Consider the following 21,237-nt stretch of genomic DNA (forward strand, 5'->3'; position numbering starts at 1 on the left):
ATCGCATTCGATGGTCATTAAGAGAGGTTCCACGTACAAAACTGAATGAAATGTATGAGCACTAATGGGGTTGCTCTATCTAAACCCGCTCTGCTGCCCTTTGGCAGTGTCGCCCGATTGCGCCGTACCCATTCACTGCGAACCTCGCAGGAACCCGTTTCGTAGGATAGAAATAGAAATAGAGAGGGAGATAAACCGGGAGCTGTGCTAAAATTACTCTCCCATAACCTCAAATTGAAGTAGAGGCGTTTGCCGAGCGATTTCGTGGAAGACGTCCACTCTAGTTGATGACATCGTCGCGCTCCCAGCCGGTGGGCCGTTGATAGGCCAGGTCTTTCCGCGGATGTGGCTTGCTCGGGTCTTCGAACTTCGACACGTACGGATTCGGGTCGCTGTTCTGGTCAAGATTGGCCAACGTGTGATTCACCTCCCTATATCACGAGTCAGCATGGCTGGGGATTCGACGTTGTGCAGAATTCCCGGGTCACTTACCGATGCTTCGACTCGTCCGCACGGACGTACATCAGCAGATCCTTCATCGTCCGCTGGCCCTCCGGCATCTTATAGTAATCGATGGCGATCTGTGGTGCGTCCATCTTCTCCCATTTCGGCAGCTTGCCAGCCTCGATGGCCTCGATCTCCCGCGAGTACGTCAGCACGGCCTCCTCCTCTAGGAAGCCGACGAAGCGGTGGCAGGTGCGCGGCGAGATCAGGTAGCTGATGAACATGGCGTTGAAGAAGACACCTTGGGCGCCAAGGACGAGGAATCGCATGAACCAGCCGGGCTCGCCGATCTTTAGGAAGATCAGGAGATGCATGCGCTCATTGTATGATTCTTCGAGGAGGGTTTCGATCCAACCTTGGTGGGGTTAGCGACTCGGCCTTCCTGATACACAACAGGTTCGGCCAAAGGCCATCGACGTACCATTATCCCGCTTCATCCTCCGCATGCTATGCAAATGCCTTAGCATCCCCGCCACCATCCCCGGGACCCCCGCCACCGACTCCAAGAAGATATTCCGGATCAGATACTTCCTCTCGTTCATCCCGTACTTCGCCTGCGCGGCGGCCGGGTCCGCCGCGTTCAGTTTGACCGCTTTATCGTGCTTGTAGCCGGATGCCAGGTCCAGGCCCCACCGCAGGATGCGGACCATGGTGAAGGCGACGCGGTCGGACATGTTGCGCACGTCGCGGTGGGCGACCACGACGGCTTTCATTTGCGCGTCGGTGTAGACGGGGTGGGGCCATGCCTGTCACATCAGGGGTTTAGCATATCATACTCTACATGAGGTAGTGGACCGGGGGCGTTGAAACGTCATCATGCAGGAGCGTCGAGAGGTTCGAATGGGAATAGGAACGTACTGCTTCGGTTTTGACGATACCAGGTGTGTCAGGGGCCGGGAAGAAGTCTTTGATGGGTCGGCGTGGTGTAGTGCTGAAGGCTCGAGTATATGGAGTCCATCGTGGTGAGGGGGATGTGAGAGGTGCGGAGTGGCAGACCAAGCATGTTGCTCGGAGTGCTTGGGTCGACGACCCTGGAGCTAAAACAGTGCGAGGGATACTTGACCGTAAGATGGACATTGGTGAGATAGTAATTGAAGTCCAAATTGATATGTGTTTGACTTGGAGGAATAGAAAATGTACAGATTGGAAGTCCTGAGGTTCAAGCAAGAACAGACAAAGACAAAAGGAATGAACCCACGTTCCCTTATATTCACCTTCGAGACCCCCAATACGGGACGCGCCTTGGATTAACACCATTGGCCTACCATGCTTCCGCTACGTCCGCACGTACATCCAATTCCTTGGCCGGATTCCTTGTTGGTGGCTCAGGAATAGTCGGGATCCTTCTTATTCCTTGATCGCCGCTGGAAACTCACCGCAAAACGGCACGCGGGCCGTACCATTACGCAATTGCGCTCTCAGCTGCGACGGTACCATGCTAATTGCTACAGTCATACCTTCATGTTCGGCCTCAGAGAAAGACGCTATGTCGGTGTCAGCCTTACGGCGCAAAATTGATTAAGACATTGGAGAGGCGTCCCATGTGGATTCCGACTTTCTCCGCGAATTTGGTGAGAGCGAAGTGGCGGGTTAACTGTCGGGTCGGAAAGATTAGGGATCGTCACCAGCAACGACACATTCCTCGTGGCAGCTGAACAACCAACTTTTCAGCTCACTAGAAAGTTGAAAAGTTTGATGACCTAGTTTAGCATTTGTATCTTCGAGCTTCGAGATTTGTCTATTTCCGCCTTCCGTAGGGTGTTGGATCCGTGATGGCAATTTTCGGTTTCTCGCCTCCATCTCCCCCTTCTCCATCCCCTGATCCCCCTTTCGATATGCAATCCTCACCAGTCACCGCAAGTCACCCGGGAACTTTCGTGGCCGATATATGAGGTTTACCATGGATTAGCTGATTAGCGTATTGCATATGATCTGGCGTCCTCGCTTGGGTCCGATCTCGATTCCCAGTTATGTGGTTCTCTGTTCTAGGGTTCAAACTTCAATATCAGAGCCTCTCCGGGGTTACTGCCAATGAGAATGCTCAATTGAGGCCTCGGAGCCGTCAATGTTAGCCGAGTCTGTACCATGCCGAAGATCGGTGTCGTAGCTTTCGGCCGAGATCCGATTCGACGTCGATTCTGATATACACAATGCCTTTCATTACTCATGAACTCACTTTGGCCCGTGACGTCCAATCTGCGGTTCTTCCCGCGATACCGCAGACTGAGACCAACCAACAGGTGGCCTAGACCGCATAGCGAACGCTCATCCTTGCTGCATTCCAGACGCGCCTATGCCTTACTCTCCCTCTCCTTGGACTTAATCCTCTCGAACAACTTCACAAACGCCACCGGCTCCTGGGCCCCCGGAATCTCATAACCCCCAACCGTGAAATTCGGCACCCCACTGACCCCCTCCTCATACGCCTCCTGCACCTCCCGATCCACCTCCTTCCCCCCCTTATCACTCCCCAGCCAGTCCCGCACCTCAGCGGCATCCAGCCCCGCCGCCTCCCCCGCCGTCTGCAGGAACCCGTGGCTCGTGATGTCCTGCTCATTCTCGAAGTAGCCCTTGAAGAGCTCCTCGATGACGCGCGTACCGAGACCACGCTCCCGGCCCAGTTGCACCAGCCGGTGCGAGTCGCGGGTGTTGCCGGTGCGGCCGCCAAATTTGTAGTGGATGCCTTCGGAAAGGCCGAGCTGGGAGAGGTTGGCGAAGATCCCGCGGGTGCGCTCGGGGCCAAATTTGGACTGGTAATATCTGATGCGTGTGTCAGTATATGATATGTCGAGGAGGGTTGATGTAGCTTCCCTGCCGGACTTGTGCAGGGAGGGGAGGGAGCATACTCTGCTTTGTCCACACTAGCCTTCGGTGCGTGGGGGTTAAGGTAGAAGGGTTTCCATGTGATATTCCATGTATCCTGCGAGTCGGGATATTTCGACGTGTATTGTTGAATGGCCTTATCCAACCGCTTCTTGCCCATGTAGCACCAGGGGCAGACGTTGTCGGAAACCACTTGAATGTTGAACTGCGTCATCTTGGGCAGTGTAGCTCTCATGAACACGGAATTTTATGACTTCGAAGTTGGACTTTAACTCAACTCGATGGATTCCAAAAAGGTGCCGCTGGAGGTGCCGGCTTCCAGATGCTCAAAGTATTTATAATATCTCGGAATTGCGTTATTTGCGCCACCCTTTTGATTACCAAGCAACAGAACAAGAGCTTGCCGTGCCCTCTCCGCGCTATATCAGAAAATTGGTACTTGAAACTCTTAACGCCGATAATTCAAAAAAAAAGTCATGTGTATGGGCGACAGAGAGCTTGCCATAATGTAACAAGATGCCGCCCCGCATTTCTCAGTTCAGACATTGCCGAGTTGAAGTCGCATTCAATACGAACGATGTATGACGTGATGCCGAGTAACTTCATACAGGCTATGGGGATTACACATTTGACAGAGTAACACTGCCATACGGTATTATTTGAAAACACTGAAGATGTGATTGATATTATCAATGTATTGATGCATCTGATGCCATCTGGTACATAATTCATCAATGTGAACGCCTAATGAACCCTTTAATTGTCTCCGTATATCTCCACGTGACCTTTCTCCTTCCACAGATGTTCAGAAATCCATTTAAAGAGTCCAAGGTGACAATTGATGGACTCATTAAGTGATGTGTATTACGGTGTGCTACATATATCGTACAGTGAGACCACGTGGCTCTCATGATGAAGATACCATCCGAACGCCATGCCCAAATCAGTCCTCTGGGTATATTCATGTCGCCCCTTAGCTACCACCAAACCGGACCTTCAACCCTCTCTTCGCATCCCTTTCCCTCTCCCGCTCCTTGTCCCGCTCCTTGTCCCTCTCGCGATCTGCTCTCTTATCCCGGGGGCTCCTTTCCTGACCCTTCCCATCCCGCCCACGACCAGCCCGGATATCTAGCCTATCTACCCGCTCGTCACTCAGCCCCGCACCTAGCCCGCTTACCGCCTCCTTCACCGCACCACTGACGCCCACTCTCCATTCATCCTTCCTGACGCTCCCTTTCATTTCGCGATTCTTCTCCTCGCGCATCCGCTCCTTCTCCATGCGCCAGGGTCCGGCGACACAGTCGCACACGCAGCCGGGAACGTGGCATTGGCCCTCGGTCACAGACGGGACGCCGAGGCCGAAAGAAAATGCGGAGGAGGTGAGGGAGATGGAAGGAGTCGGTGAGAGGAGGGCGGTTCGACATGCATTGTGGGCGACGTGGAAGCAAATGGGGCATGCGGAGAGGAGCGAGGTGTAGTGAGGGACGGGCTCTAAGGGGGCGAAATCCGTCTCGTCTACGTCCTCTTTTTTGCCATCCTCAACTTGCTCATGAGGCTGGGCGTAAGCAGTAAGAAAGGCGAAATGCTTGGGGTCCACGCCAGCTTGCAACGAATCCCTTCGTCCATGTCGCCGCTTGCTTTTTCCTTTGCGCATGCCAAGAGCACCGTGACTGCCAAACGGGCTCTCCCTACATTCGCAGATCCCGCAGATTCGAGCCTCCTCGACCGGTCCGCAGCCCTCGCGCATGCAATGGATGTTGACGACCGCTTGCGCAGTTAGGCCTGGTTGGAGCATACTCGGAGTGGACAAGGCACCGCCATGGGCCAGTGCACCCGCTCCGGCAACGCCTGGAGCCGCAGCATTGCGCGGCAACTTGCCCGGTGAAGCCGGTGTGGAAGCGATGGCACCTTTTTTCTTGTTGCATCTTCCGCAGGTGATCGCAATGATCTGTTGCCGGGTTGCGTCTTCCCATACCGCCGGAAAAAGTGGATAGCAGAGGTTGCGAATGGCTGCCGCGGGAACCACGTGGCCAAGCGCGTCTAATTGGGCGGCATATGTCGCAATGATGGCCTCCGTTTGCATGGGGTTGAGGCCCGCTGCATCGAGCGAAAGAAGCTGTTTTCGCGCCGAAGACAGAAGCCCAGGCGGGGTTGAAAGCTGGCTGAGCTCACCAAGGATATTGGAAACGGCGGCGTGAGGAAGTAATTGGGAGATAGGCGGGTGGAGAGATAGCAGGGGGATGAGTAGGAGAAGGATGTGTGTAGCAACTTGGGCGTCCGAGATATGCGCAGTGTGGAACTGAAGGAGCTGAGGAAGGAGCCCGGAAAGGGGAACAGGATGCATGTGATCCTTGGAATCAATGTCGTCTGGGTCAGGTAACGCAGAAGGATGAGTGAAGTCGGAGAGTGTGAGCGGATGCACGGTGGTACCCCTCTCTGGCTTCGGCATTCTCTTCATGCCCAACTCAAAGTAATCCTCTTTCGGAAGAGACTGGCCCAGTAAATTGCCCGCCGAGTCTGTCTGTTGGCGCTCTGATGAACCCCCCGGAACATCATGCGCGGGTGTGTGGGGCAGTCCACTCTCGCTGGGGGCGATTATGGTCCCACTCGCATCCATTGCCTCACCTTCACTGCTCACGGTATCTAGTCGAGGACGAGCGAAGCTGCTCTTGCTGCCAACGCTACTGTACCACTCGCTCTCATCGCTACCCTTGCGCATCAACTGTGCTCGGGTGAGGGCCTGGACGGTGGCGACCTCCGTCTTGCTCATCTCAACCTCGTGGGAGCTGGCGATATCTTCTCCGGTCCCTTCAGTATCGCCCTCTGGAATCGGTCGTGCGCTCATGGCCACTCTCGGCCTTTCTTCCTCAACGCCCTCATCTCTGGCCCTTGGCGTAGCGATCGGCACGGGGATGGGGCCTGGAACCTGAACGCGCCTCGACGACCGTTCCACCACTGGTGAACTGTCACCTGTACTTTCGCCGCTTAGATTGAACGGACCGGACCAGCTGCCGGCAGCCTTTAAGCTTCCTCCGTCTGTTTCTGTGCCTTCCTTAACCGTGGGTCGTTCCCGTTCCTTCCCTATTCCAGGAGTCCGCATCGCGCCTTCCCCGGATCCACTCAGGCTGCTCCACTGGGCGCTTCTCGGCATTGCGCCTTCCTCGCTTTCATCTTCTGCAATCCCCCCAAGCCCATTCCGATCTGCAAAAGAACCAACATTGCTGAATCCCTTGGAAGACCGGACGCTCGACCCCTCGGAGAACATCGTGAACGATTCGCCGGAATTGTGTCGCTCGACTCCAGGGCGTATGTCGATACCCCCCGTTGCTCGAGCGCTGCCGGCAACGGCCTGCGGGGATGGGTCCTGTTGAGCACTAGGCTGTGCGGTTAGAACCAAAGGGGACCGTGATAGCGCAAGACTATGACCACCCTGGCCTCTTGGAGCCTGAGGGGATGAACTTGGGTGGGTTGGGTCGAGAAGCGGAGACTCTAACTCTAGGAGCCGCTTGGATTGCGGTCGCCAGTTTGAAAACTGCGCACGGCGCTCCGACACGTCGAAGGATGGATACCATGGTTCTGGATTCGGCGCATTTTGCGGTTTCGCATTTCGGTTGGTGTCCATGGGCTTGGAGGAGGGACTGAATGAGGTCTGCGGATGGGGAAATAAACTGGGCGGTAGCTTTATTGTCTCTTCTTCATCGTCTGGGTCGGGCAGACTCAATTGCGACTGCGTCCCGTGCGCTTGGGCTTGTGTCTGGACGGGTACCGGCCGGGCGACTGGCGTCGGGACATTTGAAGTAGATTCTACCCTTTGGATGGGCGGGGCTAATAAGGGTGGATGTTGAAGCGGCGTAGATGAGGGTTGGGCAACAGATGGACTGTCGATCGCGCGCCTGGCCGGGTTTAGAGGTGACGCTTCTGCTACGCGGTTATTGCTGCTTTGTGGCAAAGCCCTCTCCTTTGCGGGAAACGGACTTCCTCGTGGTATACTCTTGACTGCTGGAGAACCAGATAGCTCCTTTGCCCCCTTCCCGGCTCTTTTCTCCCTTGTCTCCTTCTGCTCCTTGAGCCTCTTCAACTTCGCCTCTGCAGCGGATTTGATGCGACCCTTCACCCACACGGCTGCTAGCGCACCAACGAGTCTCATAGTCTGAGCGGTACGGAAGTTGGCCGTCTTGGTTGAATATTCCGCGTTTCGCTCGAACGGAACCACCACCTCTTTTAGTAGCCGATCCAACGCATCCTTGGCAACGAGCTGAACGTTTGGATCGACTGCCCCAATGCCGTTGCCCGTGTCCCTATGCAGTGGATCGTCTAGTAGCTTCACAACGGCTCTGACCGCTTCAGTATCTGGCCACCCGCCAACTACCAGGCCTTCCAACGATACGTCTCTTGCAAATCGCCACTTCACTGCAGCATACGTCCACCCTTCCTTCACGCCTCCCTGCAAACCCGCTCCCCAGATGCCAGGCAACATGCCCTTCATCCCGGCTTGCGCACGGCGTCTCGGCTGCTCATCGCGGGGCTTCATTGACTCCTCCAGGAGGACGACCTTTGCGGGAGGTTCGCCAAGATTGTTCCCTGGGAATCGTAAGTCCTCGAGAGGAGGGGTGTTGGAGAAAGATTTGGTAGACCGCGAGGAGTGAGTCCGTCCATGATGTCGGAGATTGGAAGTTGCCCCCGTGGAGATGGATGATGAAGGAGCCAAAGATTGCGTCAAATGATTGGCTCGAGCGGATGGCGAGTGTGATAGAAAGACATCATCGACACTGTCATCGGCGGCACTCCTTGTTGGAAGCGGCAAGCTGATAGTCGGGTAGTTACTTGTGTTAGTGTTGGTTGATGTCCCAGTGCTCGATGAAGATGATACGATGCCGGATCCCGAACCAGGCTGTCTTTCACGAAGTGGTTGCTCGCGGGCCTCCAAGTCTAATGGCACGGTTTGCGCCGCACCACGCTTTCGCGGTCTTGACGTAACTGCCGCCACCGAATCACCCGCCGGGTTGACGCCGATGGCCGCCCACGGCCTCCTGTCGATACATTTCGGCGCCAACGCCACATCTGCTTGGGTGAAGATGCCTTCACGGCTCACCAGCCACAGAAGATGCTGCGAGTGCCATAATAGGTCGGTCGGGGCGGTGTCGAAAGGGGAAAATCCTCGGAACGGAATATGCGGGCGCCGAAAATCCCAGACATGCACCGTCCGCAGGTCACGGGTTGCGTACGATGCTGCGAGATGTGTCGTCTGCCATACGTTTACTGATTGTGCCGATGACGGAGGTGCATTTGCATCAGGGTAGAATGAACTGGACGGAATAGGAATGTCGGACCATGCAGGAGTTCGCCAGGCGATCTTGGCAACAGGGGCTGGGCAACGGATAGAGTACGACGGTTTTAGTCGCTTATTCGGGTTTTTGGACTCCGTTGGCACCTCTTCTTGTGAGGGACCAGGACCGATGTTCCAGCAACGGATGGTCTTGTCAGCGCTGCCAGATGCCAAATACTGTCCACCAGGATGCCAATCCACGCAGGTAACGATCTTGTCGTGGGCGGTGATCTTAACCGTGGGGCGAACAGGGAAACGAAGATCCCAGCACTGCACGGTACCGGAGTCGGTGCCAAAGGCGAATTGGACGGCGTCGACGGGAGACCACTTCACGTCACGGACGCCATCTGCTTGATTGGTGCTATAGGTGTAGCGACTACCGCAAGCCAAAAGCGACGAAGAAGATCCGGCATAGACGGTGGATTGATTGCGGGAGAGGTCCCGGAGGTCCCAGAAGCGGACCGATCCGTCTTGAGAGGCAGAGAGGAGGCCATAGCCCTGAAAGGGAGAGAAAGCAAGCTTGTGGACTTGGCGACTATGCTCATGTAGACGAGCTAACTCTAGAGAATGCTTGTTTAGGTCGTACAGCACGATCTTCCCCGACGTGGATGCTGTGGCAATGCAGGAGTCGAAGTCTTTATGGCTCCACTTCACATCGTGGATGTTGAGATTGGCCCGATGCGACGGGAGGTTCCGAGGCAGTCCGACTCTAGTTCCAGCAACCTCATCGCGGTGAGAGGCGACCTGGGTGAGTTTGGCACGGAGGTTGGTCTCCTCCGCGCAGCGGTCGTTGTCGATTCGGACGGTCTTGAGGATCTCTCGGCCCGCAAGGATGGCCGTCGTGCGGTCATGGTTGACATCGAAAGCAGCTATCTCTAATCCAGTCTTGTGGGACGCTTCTTGAGGTGCGCTGGGTCTTCTGAACGCCTGAATGTCAGCAAGGATCTTGGTATAATGCAACAATGCAACAAAAACAGCGTATGCGAAAGCCAATCGGAGGGAACTGAATACAGATTGAGAGAACCGGTGAAGAGATAGGCGGTGGGTATTAAGATTCTAAATATGCGTGTTCCTGACAATGCAGATTCCAACGCGATGTCGGCTGTTGATCGCACTATCGGCCAATACCTGTAGCCCACGAGGTACTGGTCCGAGGCAGAGAGATCTTAAGAAACTAACATCGCCAAAAAGCCACGGAAAAGTCTAAATGGCCCAGGAGCAGAACTCCGGGGCTTCCAGCATCCTGACGGACGGATCGGCACGGGTGCGCCGTGCTGTATGATGCTCAGATCCACTTACCCGGTAAAATTAGCAAATGCACGTCGTCTCTCCTCGTCCACCTGCCTCGCCTGGTTGGAGGGTCTAACTGACGCCGCCCCCGATGTCACAGCTGCATAGGTAGTGAATTGCTGAGGGACCAATCGCGCCCAGCCCGACCGTTGGGCGCGTGGCGGAGGTGGAGGCGGTGGAGGAGGGGGTTGCGGAATAGGACGCGTTCCCGAAGCGGTGGAGGAGCGTCGAAGCTGGTCCTCGGCCATGTCGAGGGGTAGGGTGGAAGCGGAACGCTTGGTAATACGACGAGCTTGGCACTCTCGGACGTCGAAAGGTCCAAATCAGGGGGGAAGCACGTGCTTCATTGGAGGTGGTAGAGTTGAGATCAAAGGGTTATCCGCATGTTTCTGTCCTGACAATGAACCGGCATGGCCATTGGATTTGGAGATTTGAGACAACGTGCTGGCAGGGCTCGTATGGCCTTTGATCCAGACAGTAAGCCGGCGACGGCGTTGGTGCGAAGTCGGAGGCTTTCGAATCCTGCGGTTGATGTTTTGGATATCGATTTCGGTACAAAGAGTCGTTCCAAAAGGACAAAAGAGGAAGAGAAGGTATCTGGGACTTCCAAGGATCCGTCCACTCTGATTGGAGAGAGTTTGATATAAAAGCGGTGAGCTCTGCGGTAGCACCCCGGGGAAGAAGGGGGGAAAGGCTTCCTTACTGCCGCTGGCCGAATATATGCACGACCCGCGAGGTTCAGCAAAGTAGGCAATACGATACTCGAATTGATTGGACTAAACGGAGCTCCGTTGCTAGGATGAGACTCGAATTGGCGAATACTTCCTGATGCTTGGACCGCAACGGTGATGGCGGAAGGGAAAGTTGTGATGAAGCTTGCATCATGCAGCTCATAAACCAGATGCGTGGGAAAGTGAGGGACGGTGGTAGCGGCTCAGAGGGCCGAGGGAGAGGGTTTTACAATTGTAGCGAGTTATAATGCAGCGGGTTTGAGGGATTTTTGGGACGTGTTGGATGTGTTCTTACCATTCCAACGATTGGATTGACGTTGCATCGAGATAAACCGGCGTGAGTGATCGGATCGAGGAGGTTGGGACCAGGGACTAAGCTGCCAAGGCCACAAGGCGCCAATGCATATGTGGTGGATTAGTCATTGATTCTCCGTCGACCCAGTCCAGATCATCGGCTGCGTGGGTGTTTGTCGCCTTTGTGCCTAACTAAGACCCCAAGCAGGAGATAAATCTGATGAAGTACAACTCATGCAATCGACTACTCTGCTTATATCGTACCGACTACCGAGTACGATTGTACGAAGGAGACCGAATTGATCAATGGCCGTATAGTTTGTGGAATAGACACAGCTCGAACTCAATCGGTCCGGCAAAGAACATAAATATTCTTTTTTGATATATTTGTCAGATAATGTAAGTTGTAGACTTGGAAAGGTCTAGCTACACCACACTGGAGGAGCTGAAAGGTTGCCATGGATTGAACATATCTCTTCCTTGACCACTACTGCTGGCTTGCTGCAGTGATGCAGTCTGATGCCCCTAGCATGTAGCTTGGAAAGCTTCCCATCATTCTCCTTGGCCACCTCGGAAGGAGGAGGCAGCTAGACAGCTCTTGCTATGTAAGTCAGACCCTCGTGTTCAATCAATCAATCAATTCGGAAGGTAATTAGAGCTTGTGTTGGTTCGGACGATAATGCAATGCCAATTAGCTCTCCCCCATTGTTGCAAACCCAATTCGCTCTCGTCTCACACACTGCGCTTTCAAACCCGCCACCTTCACTTCTGTAGTTCGGTCGACGTTTACATGATGAAACGTTCCACCGTTTGCGTGTAACTCTAGCTCAGAACAAGTTTTCAACGCTCAATGGACACTGGGAACGCTGAGTGAGATATCATGTCGGAAACGGGAAAAGACATGGAGAAGATAGCAATATGAAACGTCCTTCTGCTGCGGGGAACGTGGCTCCAACATCCAGCACCGGAAATTGAGTTGCATCAAATAAGATTTCAAGGCACCGTCGCACTAATAGCCAGCCCGAGACTTAAAATATTCAAGATCGAGTCTCGTTCTCGACGCACCCCGAGACTAGCCTATAGCAATCCTCGGCACGATATTCCTCTGCATCCGACTGCAAGCACGCAGTGGGTTGGGGAGGATCGCATGCGAGGCGACCCGGGAGTGTTCCATGCCTGCATGGCTTCGAGCTTCTCAGGTCCCCAACGTGATCATCCGATCCAGAGTCCGATATGGCCAGCAGCGGCCAGCCGAGAGAGTTTTAGCGAGCAAAGATCCCTCAAGATCGCCGTGGAGGCAGCTCAGTGGCAGGAAAGCTTCTGGGGGATTTGGCCTCCTCCGTCATCATGCATGGAGCTCTCTGTATGGTAGTTTCGTTCCCAGTTCCGCACCATAGTCGCAGAATATTGAAGTATTCTCTCTGTTTTTCTGTTTTTGCGATACCTACCGAACATAAGCGCAAGCGAACCCAGTTTGGACAATCACCCCAGGATGGCCTTATGATGAATGCAGGGTTCCGGATGCGGGGATCATGGATCACAGTGCCGACACCTTTGACCTTTCGACGTGCCAGAGAGAACTGTGGAAGTCTTCCGGAGCCCGGAGAAGGATCAGGGATGAAAGTCGCGCCCGAGTCTCAAGTCTCGAGTCTCGAATCGTGTCGACAGGTTGAAGGCGGCGGGAGGGGCCCCGCCAAAAACGCGCACCAACGGGCTACGGGCGTCACGAGTCTCTCAGGCACGAGGCTGGCGGTGAGTGGCGTTGAAAGCGGGATCCGAAGCTCAGCAGCGGGATGGCGAGTGCATGTTCCCGTGCTCTTTAAACCTTTCCAAGTCGTGACATGTGAGCAGTTGACCTTTCGCGGTCGGAGGTTGGGGAAATGGAGGACCGACTGCGTGACGCATGTTCGGTGGCAGTACACTTAACAAGGACGGTCAAGGAGTCAAGGACCAACCCACCCACGCTACCATCAGCTTGCTTGGCAATATTTGGGGCGCAATTGTTGAGGGAAAAAGCGCCGAATCATGGCCATCGATGACTGATCCGGGTCGAGATTTTAATATAGTCAGCTCATACATCAGATGAATGTATGGCTAGATCATCAGTTAGTGGAGCACAACGGGCTTGTTCCCTGCGCTCGTTGAATTTGCCGGGCCGAGATCTGCCTGGAATCGGAAGGATTCAGACCTCCGGACGATCAATTGATAGAGTGTCACTAAGTACTCACTAGCGCGGGAATTAGAGAGCCGAAAGTAGTCCCTGAAGGCCTAAACGGATAGGGCAATAGGATTAATTTGCCCAAACAATGGGTCCAGTCCGTCGACCGTTCGGCACCGTTGGCATCTGCTCGTTATTCATTTGGGGGGAAGTCCTCCGTCATGGTCGTTGACTGACTGAAGTGGAGGTTGCGCGAATTGAGCATTGTTGCGGGACCTGCAATGAGGGGGTCTGCCGTGTGGTCCCTCAAGTGGAGAAAAGACTCCGGAATCTGAAATCTGAATGTGCATGTCGCATGGCCAGTCCAGATTAACCAGGTGCCCTGGCAGTTGATGGTGGTGGACTGTGGAGGGGGGTGCGCCCAGTCTAGCCCCGTCTGTATTGCATACTGTATGTTACCGGGGTACGGAGGATTAGAGTTGCATGAAGTATTCAATACTAGATGAACCTATGCCCTGGCCCGGGGGTCTGTAGGACGATATTTCGACCTTGTCGACGGACGTAAGACACACACACACACACCCACCTGGTTCTTCTGGTCGTTGGTGTATTGCTTTTCCGTTTTCGAGACACCATCCAGGCTGTCGGATCACGGCCGATTCCAATGAAACCCCAAGGAAGGGATCCACCTTCTTTGTACATCATCCACCCAGTCGAGATAGCGTTATTACCGTATTTCCGTACTCCGTCGAGGCTGAGGCCAAGAGCACTGTAGAGGGTCGAATGTAGAACAGGAGACCGCCGACGATCGTCCCGCTAAGTATCGCCTAAGTCCTCGTAGGGAAGAATCACGAACCACGAGTGACCAGACTGAATTGCCCCGCGCTGACGCCCTCACGCTTTACCATCATCATGGTCTCGTCGTAGCACCGTGGTGGGGCGTCTGGTAGGTATTACCCAATGCTGCATACAGCATTAGACATGAGTCATGTCTTATGTCCTTCGCTATGTTACTACGTAGTATGTTCGGATTCGGAACCGGATACGACTGGTGCAGGTATTTGTTGCTCCATGATTACATGTCAGATATTGATTTGGCCAGAACGAAGCCCCTTCTCTAACTGAGTGCCGCGGAGTCCATCCCGAGTGGTGGTATATTCCATACCAAGGGCACCATTCGCAGCCGGCAAAGGAAGAAATCGGGAACCCAATCCATGCCGCGAGATTCGAGGAATCGAGGTCCTGGGAGTTCGAGAGAGAAAAGTATTCCGCCAGTCCAAGCCAGTCGTCGAGAATTGCCATTGCCGGTTTAAGGGGATGCACGAAACCATCTGTCGTCCCTCCCATTCCTCAATCGCTCCCGAGAACCAGTCAATCAGATGGTGAGCGTTCATGATGCTGTAATATCTACGTCGTACTACGCCTGTCGAGACTCGAGACTCGAGACTCGAGCGCACCCGTTCCAACTCCCCCACCACGGACGCCACTTCTGCTGTAACACCTGCAGGCTGGAATCTCCCCGCCAGCAACTATGCCACCCGGGGGGCGGAGGGGGGAAGGCCAAGGCTTTTGAGGTATTCTTATGGGAGTACTCAAGTCTCGAGGGCTGGTGGGATAATACTCCCTATTGCTGTCAGCGGCAAATGATGCCTGGACTCTGGAGGGGCAGCCGATGGGATTATTCCGTACTGTGGGCAGTATTCCGTAGAAAGGGTGTATCAGATGCTCTCAGTGCAGTCACAACTCGCAAGCATCTGATCCATGCCCTTGTCCATGTCATTCATTCATCGAGAAAAACGCCACTCGCGCGGATGAGGAATTGAGGATCCACCACAGCGCAGCACAGCAGTCTGGCCTGGTGTAGGTGTAGGAGAAACAAAGTTACGACTTACGAAGATCGAATAATGTACTAGACTCGACCATCCACACTAAACAAAGTAATACCACACTAATCCATAACACTAATCCATAACACTAATCCATAACAAACTAAATGTAAGTATCTACCTGTACCAATTGCAATTGCCTCCGTAGACTTCGCCTCTAAACCGCCTCCAACACCAACTCTCCATTGCCTACCACTGCACGTCTGCACCGTCCGTCTTTCATTCTCAATTCTCACTCCTCTTTCTTTCTTCCTCCTTCCTTCTATCTTCCTTCTCCTCATTCCTCTCCTCCTCCCCACTTCACTCACTTGCAAATAGTGTGTTTCCTGCCGTAGTCTGTTCCACCGATTCGAGATCGTCTTGGGATCCATGGCGAGTCTTTGACCACCCCTCCAGCAGGTCACACCTCGTTTTATCCTCTCCCCCAATTCTTCCCGATCTCGAAACGCCTACCTCGGGATTGTCCAATTCCTAACCCTTTATACTCTCTGTGCGACCAGATCCGTTCCGATCTTGCGTTGTCGTTAGATTCCTGCTCCAAGAGTTTGGCTCCTACCGCACTCAGCGTGAGACGTGTGTACTCGGATCGACGCCACTCGTTGACCCCTCCCCACCGACGACGATCGCTTCTATACTTCGACCGGCGATATACTCGGACAAGATGGCCGAAGAATGCAGACGGATCGACGACCCCTTTCTCCTCGTCGTACTTCACTATGCCTCCCCGATAATCCTCCTGTTCTTCTTCCTCGTCGCCTTCAGTCTCAACAGTATCTACACCACACCGAAGGCCACACCACCTAATCTTAATCGTAATAACTCCTATGGAAGCGTCAATGAAGTCCTGAAAGGCCCGGGCGGCAAGGCCTTACCGGCTAGATCGCCCAATCGCAGCACCAGCCTGGACCCGGTGGACAATGACATCTCGAAGAACAAGAAGCTGCTATTCGAATGGTTGTCCGTGGCATTGGCTCTCACCTTTGCCGCAAATACGACCGTGGTCATCATCCGTGCGCTGTACTGCAGAATAGAGGAATGGTGGTGCGGTCAGAGTGTGGTGGTAAGTCTCGGAGAGTACATGCGGGCAATCTAAATCCCTTTGCGATGCTAATCAAACTCTTTGCAGATTTACCTCATCGGTTCGTTCTTCATTTACGCCCTCTTCATCATTTCCATCCTCGATACACGACTATCTCCATCCAACGCCCACCTGGCTACCTGGAGTCTTTCTCTGGTCCTCGAGATCACGATTCTCGCCTTATACATCGATCAATACAGGAAGAGCAGCGACAACAGCCTCTGGAGTATTTCGGCATCAGGGAAACTCGACATCGGGTCATGGGAAGGGATCGAGATCGCTATCGACCTCGTGCGCATCCTCCTACTGATTGCTCTGATTGTCTTCTATTTCACCCTCATCACATTCTGTAAACCATCGTACAAACGCGGCACCAATCGTACTCACGCCTCATCATCGGAAACCCAGGGTCTACTCGATGCCGAACACCAAAATGGGCACGCAAACGGCAGTACCACGACATATGGTGCGACTCATCCGGTTGGAGGCAAACCCCCTCACGCGGAAGGCGAAGCACCGGCTTGGACTCGTCCAGACAAAGTGCCGTCTCTAAACTGGTGGGAATACCTACGCGGCTATTCCGTGTTCTTCCCTTACTTATGGCCATCCAAGGATCGTCGACTCCAGATCTGCGTGGTCCTCTGTTTCCTGATCGTGGTCTCCCAACGATTCGTACAAGTCCTCGTGCCCATCCAAGTCGGCACGATTACCGACATCCTATCCGGCGAACAGGGGGAAATTCGCATGCCTTGGGGTGCGATCTGCTTGTATGTTTTCTTGCGACTTCTCCAGGGCAGCAATGGCCTTCTGGGCGCGGCTCGTGCCACTCTTTGGATCCCTGTGAGCCAGTATTCCTACCGTGAGCTTTCCGTGGCTTCCTTCGAGCATGTGCATACCCTGTCTTTGGACTTCCATCTCGGCAAGAAAACGGGTGAAGTCCTGTCCGCGCTGGGAAAAGGAGCCAGCATCAACACGTTCCTCGAGCAAATTACGTTCAGTATTACACCCATGCTGGTCGATTTGTGCGTTGCCATCGGGTACTTTTTGATTGCCTTCGATGCCTACTATGCTCTTGTGGTGGCAGTGGTGACGTTTTGGTACATTTACCTCACCATTCGCATGGCTCAGTGGAGAGCGGAAATCCGACGTCAGATGGTCAACGCTGATCGTGAAGAGGATGCAGTCAAGTACGTTTTTCCTGCTCAAACGTGTAAGCAATCGCTGACCTAGCACCAGAAACGACTCAATGGTGTCATATGAGACCGTGAAGTACTTCAATGCGGAGCCATACGAATACAACCGATATCGTCAAGCCGTCCTCAAGTTCCAGAGCGCCGAATACAAAGTTCTGTATTCGCTGAACTTGATGAATGTCACCCAGAATATGGTCTTCATGATCGGATTGATGGTTGCATGCTTTATTGCTGCATTCCAGGTCACCACCAACCAACTGAGGGTTGGGAAGTTCGTCACCCTCCTTACCTACATGGCGCAGCTCCAGCAACCTCTCAATTTCTTCGGCACTTTCTATCGGATGATCCAGTCTGCCATGATCAACTCGGAACGAATGCTGGAACTCTTTAAAGAGCAGCCAACCGTCATCGATCGTCCGGATGTCGGGACCCTGGAAAAATGCCATGGCGACCTGTCGTTTAATGGCGTTCATTTCCGCTACGATACTCGCAAACCGGCCCTCCAGGGTCTGACTTTCCGCTGCGCGCCCGGAACGACGACCGCATTCGTAGGAGAGTCGGGTGGTGGCAAATCGACCGTGTTCCGTCTGCTATTCCGTTTCTACGATGTTGAGTCCGGTTCCATCTGTGTCGATGGCCATGATGTCACCGACATCTCCATCGACTCTCTCCGCCGTCACATCGGTGTCGTCCCTCAGGATACTGTCTTGTTTAATGAGACGCTGATGTACAACCTCAAATATGCGAAACCTGATGCGACGGACGAGGAGGTGTACCAAGCATGCAACGCGGCGTCCATCCATGAGAAGATCCTTACGTTCCCGGATGGGTATCAGACCAAGGTTGGCGAACGTGGACTTCGCCTGTCCGGGGGTGAGAAGCAGCGTGTCGCTATTGCACGCACCATCCTGAAAGGGCCTCCCATCATCCTCCTCGACGAAGCCACCGCCGCGCTCGACACCGAAACCGAGCAGCATATCCAGGACGCGCTGACCACCCTTTCGCAAGGCCGTACCATGCTGGTGATCGCCCACCGACTCAGCACGATTACCCGGGCCGACCAGATAGTCGTTCTCCACGAGGGTCGGGTGGCGGAGAATGGAACACACGAGGAGCTGTTGGCCAAGAGAGGCCGATATGCGAACATGTGGAAGAAGCAAGTGCGTGCGCAGCGGGCGGCGGAGGAAGCGCGTGAGAAGCAAGAAAAGGCCGAAAAGTTGCGGCGAGAAAGCTATACCGGTACGCGTGAGGGTGGGGAAGAGAGTCAAAGTACGAGCGAGGACGAGGCGATCGAGGTGCATACCGAAACGCCGCTCAAGATCGGCGAGGGGAAACGAGCGGTGCAGTGAGGGGCGGAACAGGCGGTACGAAAACCCGAGCGACTACACGACATGAATTACGATCTACGGGACTGATGACGGGCGATTTAATTCCTGATGGGGAATTGGGAGGCAAGATCAACTTAATTCCATTCGACGTCTACCTTGAGAATCCTTCTTCTCTACGTTGATATTCCCCATTCCGGTTCACACTACTTCACTTTTCGGCTTTTGCATGGCGAGGCGGAGTTTTTCGGTTCAGCAATATTCTTCCGTGGCTCTTCAGCGGTGCTATGGATTCCTTCTTCAACTTACCTTCTCATCCCCTCCCACCTCTCACGCACCCGATCCTGCGGGCTTATCATGAACCCCCGGTTCTATGAAGGTCACAAAGATCTCTATAGCATTCCTATCCTCCTCTCCTCTTGCACTGTTGGGATTTAGCAATTCTTTTCTTTTCGACGCGATGTCGTGAATCATTCCGCCCCCGAAAAATTCGGAGGCTTAATAGGACTGGCAGATCCAGTCTGGACCCCGGAACGGTTAATTCTTCTCGGCTTTTCATACCGTCCACTGGTCGATTTCCCCTGACGGCACCGCCAATAACGCCGATTGTTCTTCAGAAGGACAACAGGACTTTCGGGTTACACGGATGGTCCCGGGTGGTGATATAGTGCGTTCTTTTCTGCAAGAGTTTCTTTTCAGTGCTCTGGAAAAGTCAATATTGTGGCTTCGTTGCGTTTTGGCAGCAATCGTGGGTGGCTTTACTCGGGCATCGTTCCTACAAAAGCACATCTGCTACGGCGATCCTTGGACTGCAATAATTACGCGGGTGGTATGGACGGCGGCAGGTGCTCTGTGCGAGCAACGACGGTGGAAGGGACACTTACAGCGGCACGGCATACAGGAACGAGTCTATGATGGGGCACGGCAAAGATCTCTCTGCATTATCGAGTCGGATTAGAAAAAAGCACCAGATAGCACCATTATTCGAGGTTGCTAGACCTCCCGTCACAGCAATGTGGATGAGTTATGGAATCCGGGGTCGTTAGCCCTTGTTTGCATACATAGAAGGCGTCGTCTCATGAACTTTTAGGTTACATGAGCGATACCGTGTATAGTGTATAGAGCTATCTGGAAGGAGAGTGCAGAGACAGGTGGTGGAGAAATTGCGTCGTGACGGTGAAGGGGAGCTGCAAAAGCAATCAAGAATTCGGACATGTCAATAGACCCTTGCATTGATAACTATCTCAACCTGATTATTCCGAGATGCTCCTCTCTGGCATGAAACCCACCACGTAGTTCAGCCGCCTCATCTGATAATCCTTATGACTGGAATCTCCATTCAAATCACGAGAAGATTCGCAGCATCGGCCATGTCTCGCCCGTATCTGTGCCTCGGACCGCAATTCTTTGGTCAAGAAGCCCATCAGAGGCGAACCACGCCAACGAATCGGGCGACACAATCCCACAGACGGGGTTCATGCTTCCATCCTCGTTGACACGGCTTTTGCTCTGCAGTCGAAATCTCCACTTCCTGTGCCATTGGGGAATGGTTGGGCGAGGAAGCATTGAGTGACCGCACAGGCGCGATGAGAAATGAAACGATACACGTACATAGCAAGGTACGAAAACTGGATGTGAACTCAATATGAGATTTTTGAATTGCCCGAGGATCTTCGCGTTTAACGCCTGGAAGTGTCTAATCGTGGAAGAATTGATAGACTCCGACTCCATTCATGCCGTTGTGATGGCTATAATGTGCCGCTTTCCTGTCCTCCGCCGGGTACGCAAGACAGCCACGCACGACGCCCGTCGCGGGGGTGTTCCTCCCAACTGCATCAGTCCTGCCATCCCCTCCATCCGTCCTTCCCCCCCCACCACATCCGTCCTTCCGTCCTCATCCCCCTTTTCCGTTTATCGGCTCGCGCTCCACACGCCCTTGAGGAACCCGTCCCGCTGCGCCAATCGGTTGACGCAGTCGTCGCCCTCGCCCATGGCGCGCACGAAGCCGCAGAGCGCGTAGGTCTGGTTGTCGCCGGTGTAGCGGCCGTTCTCGTCGACCTTGCCGACGCTGAGCTGGACGGAGGCGTGGTCTTTCGCTTTGATGATGCGGTTGGTGGCCGAGCACTTGCGGGGGACGTAACTGCGAGGTTTGCGTGGTCAGTTGGGTTTGGAGATAGGGGATGGGGGGTGTGGTGGGGGTGAGGGAACGTACAGGTCGACGAGTTCGCCGCGTTCGTTCTCCATGGCTGCGAGGTGTGAAGATGAGGTTCTTGAGGATTGAGATTGAGCGACGGAGCAGATGTGCAGGCGGTTTGGAGATTTGGCGTTGCTGTCGTTGTCGGTCGAACAAGAAGTTTGAGTGGAATTTAGCGAAGTGCGTTGTGGCGCAGGTGGGTCAGGTGACCAGTGGCAAATCCACACAGTCACGTGCCAACGCCCAGACTTTCCAATCTCCTTGTCTTTTGATTGGCTGGATGGATCCTGAATGGCATATCGGCTCCACGCATTGAAGTTGATCATCAACCTCACCTTCTCAATCATCAACGACAATGCGACGCACCCTAAGATGAACGGTTGATCTAGTTACGTTAATCGATCCAGATGCTACATTTAGAGACCTCTGCTGTAT

At 53.9% G+C, this 21,237-nt stretch overlaps 5 protein-coding genes across 5 annotated transcripts; 1 reads left to right on the forward strand and 4 right to left on the reverse strand.

The window, feature by feature from the left end:
* Positions 1-280: 280 nt before the first annotated feature.
* On the reverse strand, positions 281-1,581 carry P152DRAFT_403504 (alternative oxidase; the record flags this gene model as incomplete). Its single annotated transcript, XM_033676706.1, has 5 exons — positions 281-431; positions 493-859; positions 926-1,052; positions 1,095-1,250; positions 1,363-1,581. 5 exons carry the CDS (start codon positions 1,579-1,581, stop codon positions 281-283), a joined length of 1,020 nt encoding a protein of 339 aa, XP_033531051.1.
* Positions 1,582-2,795: 1,214 nt separating this feature from the next.
* P152DRAFT_403577 (DSBA oxidoreductase) lies at positions 2,796-3,541 on the reverse strand (the record flags this gene model as incomplete). The annotated part of the gene is made up of 2 exons (XM_033676713.1): positions 2,796-3,264; positions 3,351-3,541. The coding sequence occupies 2 exons, from the start codon at positions 3,539-3,541 to the stop codon at positions 2,796-2,798; spliced, it is 660 nt and encodes a 219-aa protein (XP_033531052.1).
* Positions 3,542-8,284: 4,743 nt separating this feature from the next.
* On the reverse strand, positions 8,285-9,547 carry P152DRAFT_370131 (WD40 repeat-like protein; the record flags this gene model as incomplete). The annotated part of the gene is made up of 2 exons (XM_033675496.1): positions 8,285-8,586; positions 8,635-9,547. Coding segments are annotated over 2 exons (1,215 nt in total), but the record flags the coding sequence as incomplete, so codon positions are not given.
* Positions 9,548-15,673: 6,126 nt separating this feature from the next.
* P152DRAFT_476551 (uncharacterized protein) lies at positions 15,674-18,632 on the forward strand (the record flags this gene model as incomplete). Its single annotated transcript, XM_033681517.1, has 3 exons — positions 15,674-16,072; positions 16,139-17,277; positions 17,327-18,632. 3 exons carry the CDS (start codon positions 15,674-15,676, stop codon positions 18,630-18,632), a joined length of 2,844 nt encoding a protein of 947 aa, XP_033531054.1.
* Positions 18,633-20,519: 1,887 nt separating this feature from the next.
* P152DRAFT_476552 (ribosomal protein S21e) lies at positions 20,520-20,852 on the reverse strand (the record flags this gene model as incomplete). The annotated part of the gene is made up of 2 exons (XM_033681518.1): positions 20,520-20,748; positions 20,821-20,852. The coding sequence occupies 2 exons, from the start codon at positions 20,850-20,852 to the stop codon at positions 20,520-20,522; spliced, it is 261 nt and encodes an 86-aa protein (XP_033531055.1).
* Between the last annotated feature and the right edge of the window lie 385 nt (positions 20,853-21,237).

Source organism: Eremomyces bilateralis, assembly GCF_010015585.1.
Source record: "Eremomyces bilateralis CBS 781.70 unplaced genomic scaffold P152scaffold_25, whole genome shotgun sequence".
NCBI classification, from domain to species: Eukaryota; Fungi; Ascomycota; class Dothideomycetes; order Eremomycetales; family Eremomycetaceae; genus Eremomyces; species Eremomyces bilateralis.